Source organism: Colletotrichum siamense (assembly GCF_013390195.1).
Source record: "Colletotrichum siamense strain Cg363 chromosome Unknown KSG_Cg363_contig08, whole genome shotgun sequence".
Classification (NCBI taxonomy): Eukaryota; Fungi; Ascomycota; class Sordariomycetes; order Glomerellales; family Glomerellaceae; genus Colletotrichum; species Colletotrichum siamense.
In genome coordinates, this window is record NW_023501021.1 from 4,582,724 (window position 1) to 4,590,120 (window position 7,397).

Below are 7,397 nucleotides of genomic sequence, written 5' to 3' on the forward strand. Positions count from 1 at the left end.
ACCAGAAAGTTTGAAAGGGAAAAGAATCAGACGGCCTCTGGCGAATTACGAGCTTCGGAAAGTTCCAGTGATTTCGCTAGCCATCAGCGTACGCTAGATCACAGGTGGTATGGATACGGCGTATTGCATCGCATGCAACTGAGTTGCAGGGCATACGGCCGTGGCAATCCAGCCAGGCCACGCTGATAGAGATGCCAACTCTTCTCTCTAGCAAATTCTAAAGAAGTTTCAAGCCCGCCCAATAAGGGGTTTCGACGAGGGTCACTGCTTCTCCCCAGCAAATAAGTAATGTGGTCGGTCGAGACTGGAAGGTATTGCCGGGCCTAAGCAATGCACATCATGCACGCTGAGCAGGAGCTCAAACCAAGGCACACCGGAGCGGGTTCCGACGACGAGAAAACGAGAAGCTCCATCCTTGCCAGGCTGACCGAGGCATGATTGATCCTGAGGGGTTGTTCAAGTCAGTGCGTAAGCTCCTGAACCCCATGACAGCTGGCACGGCCATATTGGGCCTCCAATACATGGGACGAAGAGGGACAATTCTCCCGGTTCTTCCGCCATGGCTAACCAACACGAGGATGATGCAGAAATAGAGTCGGAAAATTACTCGCTATCGCAATCGTCGACATCGCAATTTGTTCCGCTCTCGGTTTGGACATCGTCTTGCCGGCGGCCGGAAAGCAAGAATTCACTCCGTAGTGCGCCCGCTTGCTAAGACCTAACCCCATATAACCGATCAGCCCCCATAACCGATCAGCTGAATTAGGTAGTACTACACCAAAATCCTAGTTTATTCTTAGCTCTCTGCACTTATAAGTACTAAGTATAAAATTATATAAATTTCTATACTTATATTTTATTATATAGAAAATTTAAATAAAATATTTCTAAAATTCGTTATTAAGTAAGTATAGATTTATTTAGTATATAGTAAACTATAGTAAAAATGTTAGTTCTTTCTAAGAATTTATATATAAACCTTAATACTTAAAATATTTAAATAACTTAGTATATATATATTAATAAACTAAATAAAAATTAGTATAATTCTAACTAAAATATAGAGTTAGTATTTATATAGTTATTTTATTTTTTAGATTTATCTTTTATTTTAATATTAATATATTAAAATATTTCTTTATAAATATTTAAGTACTTTTAATATCTATATAACTATTTTATAGAAATTAATATTTTAAGCTTATTATAAATAATTATATTTTTCTAAGAATTATTATAATTTATAATATAATTAAATAGTTATTATTTATAGAAATATTAAGTATTAAAATTTACTAAGAAATAAATACTTAAATCTAAAGTACTTTTTAAACTAACTATAACTATTTAGAAATAAATATTAAAAATAAGCTAAAAATATAAGTTCTATTATATATACTAATAATATAGTAGATATTTTTAAAAATATTTATTTCTATTTATTTACTATTAAAACTATACTTTCTATTTAAGTCCTTGTTTCCGGATTCGGCTGATCGGGAACGGGGGGTGATCGGTTATGTGGGGTGGGGTCTTAGCGGCCACGAAGTTGTGGTAACTACGTGGGGTGATTTGACTACAGAACCAAGCAGAGTTCGACCGACGGCGAGGAAGCTTCGATCGGGATCGTACAAAGTTCGAATGGTCGACGTGTCCTGCAAGGGCGGCCTCTGTTGAGCAGTGAGTGTTGTCCTACGCTGAGTAACATCAACGAGAGCGTATTTTGTTTGCGATGTCTCGTTCCGTCGAGAAGATGTGTAGAGGATGGTGTTTCCTCGATTCCGTAACAGGAGGTCAGGCGTCCCTTTTGTAATGATTCTGCATCATCTCGAAAGCATTGAGCCAAGCAAACTTGGCAGCTTAGAGACGTCGCTTGGCCGCGTGGAAATGATGCTTGACGGCGCGCTTGACCACGCGGAAAGAAGAACGTCTTGGCTATTACGTGAACTCAAGCGGATCGTCAGGGGCATCAAGCTCAATCTCGTTCTCGGCAGTATCGTCTGCAGGAAGGCGTCCCGGGTCTGCCGCCACCTCGTCTATCCGCGGACTTGAGCCAAGTCATGTTCGTAAATATCCGCTCTCCCAACGCGAGTAATCCTTGGCTGTACACGCGTCTCCAGCTCCTCTATCCCACGGAACAACAAGGTTAGAGTTTGCTACCCATCTACTACCCAGCACCTGGGCACCATTAAATCTCCGAGCGACCGCGATTGGGAATCTGCCCAACTCGTCGGGTTCCTTCAGGAACCTATGACGACTATCATCCTCTTAAGCTCCAGCTCTGGCTCTGCTTCCCAAGCATACCCCATGCTCAACAGCCTGGTCGAACGCGCATCCTCAACAGCTCCGCCTTCGGCATCTCCCCCGAGCGGTTCTCTCCTTCGTGAAATCTTTCCCATTTTATGCTGGGTGAGGGGCTCCCCGGGTTCCTCGCTGTTGAGACCGTCCGAAGAATCAGGTGCTCTCGAGCTTCTCAAGTCGAGCCCGCCCAATGCCCCTCTTCCGACGGGCCTGGTCTTATGTGCCAAGGCTCCTTTCGGAAGTCAGTGTGCTCGGGAAGGTCCAGTATGATCGACACCATTCCTATTATTGTCCGGGATGCTGCATGTTCTCTCTAGAGTTCATATCCTAGCTTCAGAAACTTACCAAGGGAGCTGTCCCTAAATTACTGATTCGATATTATCGTTCGCCAGAGTCACGGCACCTTACCAACCCTGAGCCATCACAATCGATCGACTCAACTGCTCGAAAGACTTCCTAACAACACATTTCTCAAACGGCTGCACGACATATGACACCCGGCAGGCAAACCTCCCTTGGGTCGGGATGGAACATGGAGGCCGTCTCGGTCACCGAGGCTCTGCGGTTGAACGAGGATGCAACCCACGTGTAGGAAGCTTTCGCTTCGCCTATATGATCTGCAGAGGTTCCATTATCCCGGATCCCCGTCAGCACGTCAACTCAACAACGACGGAATGTCATTAACGAACGACATCTGACCTGAAACATCGCACTTCGGATCAGATAGCTGAGCCTTTAGAGGAGCAAAGAGAATGCAGCTAAACGATGCTGCTCCCATCAGTCGAGAGTCGTCCAGTCTTTGAGCTCATTGCTGCATGTCCGACTTCTTTCCACACCCGAACTAAATCGGGAAGCTGAGAGTTGATCTCCTTGAATTCTGCTCGGCACATTGGGAAGGTTCTCAAGTATTCTCCGAGGTTAGAAAATGCGATATTCTGCAGCAATCAGTCGATGGGATTTGCGCCCTAGTGAGCAAGGATGAGTTCTCCTTCACGGCGTGAACCGGATAACATGTTCTAAGCTTTGCACCACGCATTCCTATCCAAGACCTCCCTAGCCCAGGTCGCCGACTATATCGTGTTTTTCGCAAACCGCATTATTTGACTTTACTTAGCTTCACCACCACGGTGAGGGGCGGACTATTTTCGCCCTGCGCTTTAATGTTAAGTAAGCTTGTTGGTATTATGCGCAGCATGCACAGCAGGTCGAAATACAAAAGACGCTTGCGTATACCCGAAGCTTGCCAACTCACAATGACCAAGTTGGTTCCTGGATGCCCCTTACCCTAGACCGCATCCAGACCGAGGTCAACTCGGTTTGGTCCCTATACCCAGCATGTAGTCATCGTCGATCTTCTCAGTTGCCGCATTTTTCGCATAAGGATTTTCAACAGTTCCCAGAAGTCAAAACCTGAATTTTCTTCATCTAGCTCAACTCAAAGTTCCTGCTAAGATTCTCAAAGGTTGACTCACGATTACGATAGATTTTCCAAGCAGCGTATTCCTCGTCTCACATCCCGAGGAGGCCGGTGAGTGAGAGCGGGAGTGATCATGAGATTCTCTTCCCGACTGCAGAGTTATTTCGTGCGTTCCCCTCAGGTTCTCGTTCAAATGGATCAGAAAAGCATGTGGAAATGGTTCGTTGTTGTTCGCTTCGCACGGGTATAAAGCTTGAAGTGTTTCTGCCCACATTCGTCTCTCATAATCCCATCCCTCGAGCCAATTTGACTGGTCAATGACTAGCACCACACCACGGCCTGATTCTCTCATCGCCACCTCAGTCAAACTTCACCCAGCTCACTTCAACTCACATCTTCTTGAATACCACACACAAGCACACTCTCAATATGCGTTACTTAAGCACCTTCATTCTAGTTGGCCTCACAGCCAGCGTCTCTGCAATACCCGTCGCGCTGCCTCCGGGCTTCTTTCACCCCCCTGTTCATGCTTTCAAGGACGAGACTTCAGTCGAATCCATGGACGCTGAACCCATCGAAGCCAGGAGCGGCATCACCGTTGACAAGGTCGACGTGGAGTCTACCCTCAATGCCAGAAGTGAGGACGCCATGGACTTCATGGACTCAGAGCCAATCATCAACGCCAGGAATGAGGAGTCTGTCGATGACTTCATTGATACAGAGCCACGCATCCAAGCCCGGAGCGAAAGCAACATGGACCTCACGAATTCAGAGCCGCAGATTGAAGCCAGGAGCGAGGAGGTTGTCGACTTTGTGAACCCGGCCCCAGAGCCATACGTCCAGCCCAGAAGCGAGGAGGTTGTCGACTTTGTGGAGCCCGCACCGGAGCCATACATCCAGCGCCGAAGTGAAGCCATGTACGATATGATTGAGCAGGAGCCAAGTATTGAGGCCCGCCCTGAACCAGTCATGGATGTCGCTGAGCCGGAAACAAACATCAAGCCCAGGTCTGAGTTAGTCTTCGACGCTGTCGGGCTAGAGACCAAGATCAAGGCCAGGAGTGAGACCATGGTTGAAGCCGTCGACTCAGCAGAAGCCGTGGCACAGGAAAACGAAGAACCCCGCATCCAAGCAAGAGGCGACACCTCTGCTGACTGGGTCGACCCTGATTATCGACCCCCTCTGGGACCAGCAGACGAGTGGAAGTACCAAGACAACCTCAGAAAGCTTCATGCCAACGATTGTGGGGTAGACTGCCACCGATCCATCAACTCATACCAATCACGCGTCTCGCGTGCCAACCGCGCCAACAAGGGAATCTACGACGGCCATGACTTCCAATACGACTACCGCAACAAGAAGGACGTTCCTAAGTATCCAAAGTATGACCTCACAACCGTCCAGAGGAACGTGGCTGGACACAGCCCAAACACATACGACCACCATCCAACAACGTATGACCACCACGACTACAACGGCTACACGAGGTCCTCTCGCGCTTCAAGAGGTGAACACAATACACCCGCCGATGACTGGAAGTATCGCGACAACCTCGTCAAGCAACAGACCCATGACTGCGGTGTGAACTGCCACAGGTCTATCAACTCATATCAGTCGGTGGCGTCCAAGGACTCGCGGCTCTCTCGAGAAGCTCGGGAACGCAATGGCTACTATGACCATCACAACAATGGCGGCTACCATCCTAACACGTATGATCACCACAGCGTCGGCAACGGCTACCACCCCACTACGTATGATCACCACACTGGTCCCGTCACTTACGATCGTCATAATGGCGGTAACAACCATGGACTGTCGAGAGCTGAGAGGGGAGTGCACAACACGAAGCAAGATTATATCAACCACGAATTGAATCACATAAAGGAAGACAATCACCAATGCGGAGTTAATTGTCACAAGTCCGATGCCTCCTTTCACTCGGTAGCCTCTGCGGACTCCAAGCGATCAAGACAGTCGAGGATCGCACATGGCGGCAGCTACCATGGGCACTGAGTGAGAGGTACCCATCGGATTCGACTCGATTTCTGAGGCTGCAAGATTTGAAAATCGAGGAGGCGGGTCAGTCTGTTTGGTAGTTCAATGGGCGCTGGGAAACTTGTAATTCGTAAGAGGTCTGGGACCTATCGATGTATACCTAGGCAATAATAATTCAAAGTTAACCCCAATTTCTATTTATTTTGACTCAACGCACCACGCGTCTGTGAAGAATGACGGAGCATTTGCAGCATCCTAAAGGCTGATCAAAACATGGAGCTCATCGTTCCATATTCAGCATGTTACATCGACAATCACGTGGTAGGCTGGAACGGTGTCTTTCCATGATGCTGCAGGTAACTTGGTAGTCCTTGGGCCGACTCTGGTAGCAACGCAAAGGATCGCGTGTGGCGGCCAAATCTGGGGCTGAAGATTGCTGATGATTCGTTACATAGCAGCAATCACCAGATCCGCCCCTGTATTCATAATAGGCCGATAACCTCGTATCAAGATCCATTGATAGCGGAAGTCCGCTGGGTGAGTGGGAACGAGGGGCGATAAAAGCCACAGCTCGGGAAATTCGCAATTCTCACGGCCCGTCCCGTAGGATTCGTTGAGCTAACCAAGAAGAGAGCACTGTTAGTTGATCTGGGCAAGGGCATGCATAAGCCGCATGGACGCTTGCTCTTTTGAATCAACGAGCTGAAAAGAAGTTATATCTCAATTGATCTGAGACTTGCATTCTCACACTCCAAACATCGCTGAAGGACTTGGGGACCTAATGATGCCGCGGTGTATTAGCGCGATTCTGGGAATACGATCTCACGTCCGCCACCACTGTGATCTCACAATAGTTGGCCGTCAACACTTGTAGACCGACATGTATGAAAACACAGAGGCTTAGAAACGGATCCATTAGGTTTGTGAGTTGCATTTACGCACACTCATAATGCGTCATGGATGGGCGTAGCCCAGGCTTGTGACAGCCTTCCGGTTATTTCAAGCAAAACACAAGCAAAAAACATACAACACCGGGCATTCGCCGGTCGTCACCGACCCGACTACTACTCCAGCCCTCGTTGGTTTATCTAAGGGAGAGCGGACGGGATCCCGAGTTTTCCAATGGGTATGGTCGTATGTGGTGGACACTGGCAACCGAGACGTCCATGAAGCTATCGTGACGGCCTGCCAAGACAACGTACCCCATCCACAGATCTTGGCTACTCGAATCGATCGAAACGATGGTGATTACCAAATACGAGCCTGCTTCTTAGCTAGGTTCTACAACCTTAGGTCAAAGTTGGCGTTCTAGTTCACGTATGAGGCTTCACTAATTTCATGCTAATCACGCGTAAAGGCATGTCGGATGCGTAGTGGTCAAAAAGCTCGATGACGCCCTATCCCTTATGAAAATTTTCATGACAATTGCCAAAGCACTTAAAACCTTGGTCCGCTGTTAATATCCCCAGTGCAGTAACAGCCTGGCACCCGTCATTCCCAAAGAGGCCTGTCCCGACAGACGAACATCCATACTCGTGTCATGCGGCAGGCTGCCGGTCGCAACATGAATGAGCCCTAGCTGTTTTGAAGCGAAGTCGTAAAGTATATGTGTAAAGATGTGCTTGGTAGAAGATTAAAGATTAAGTCGTAACATCTTGGCTGGCCGCTCATCAAGGTCGGGCAA

General features: G+C 47.8%; 1 protein-coding gene across 1 annotated transcript; it reads left to right on the forward strand.

Annotated features, from left to right (window-relative positions):
- Positions 1 to 4,147: 4,147 nt before the first annotated feature.
- Positions 4,148 to 5,731, forward strand: CGCS363_v012747 (uncharacterized protein; the record flags this gene model as incomplete). Its single annotated transcript, XM_036644596.1, has 1 exon — positions 4,148 to 5,731. One exon carries the CDS (start codon positions 4,148 to 4,150, stop codon positions 5,729 to 5,731), a length of 1,584 nt encoding a protein of 527 aa, XP_036490653.1.
- Between the last annotated feature and the right edge of the window lie 1,666 nt (positions 5,732 to 7,397).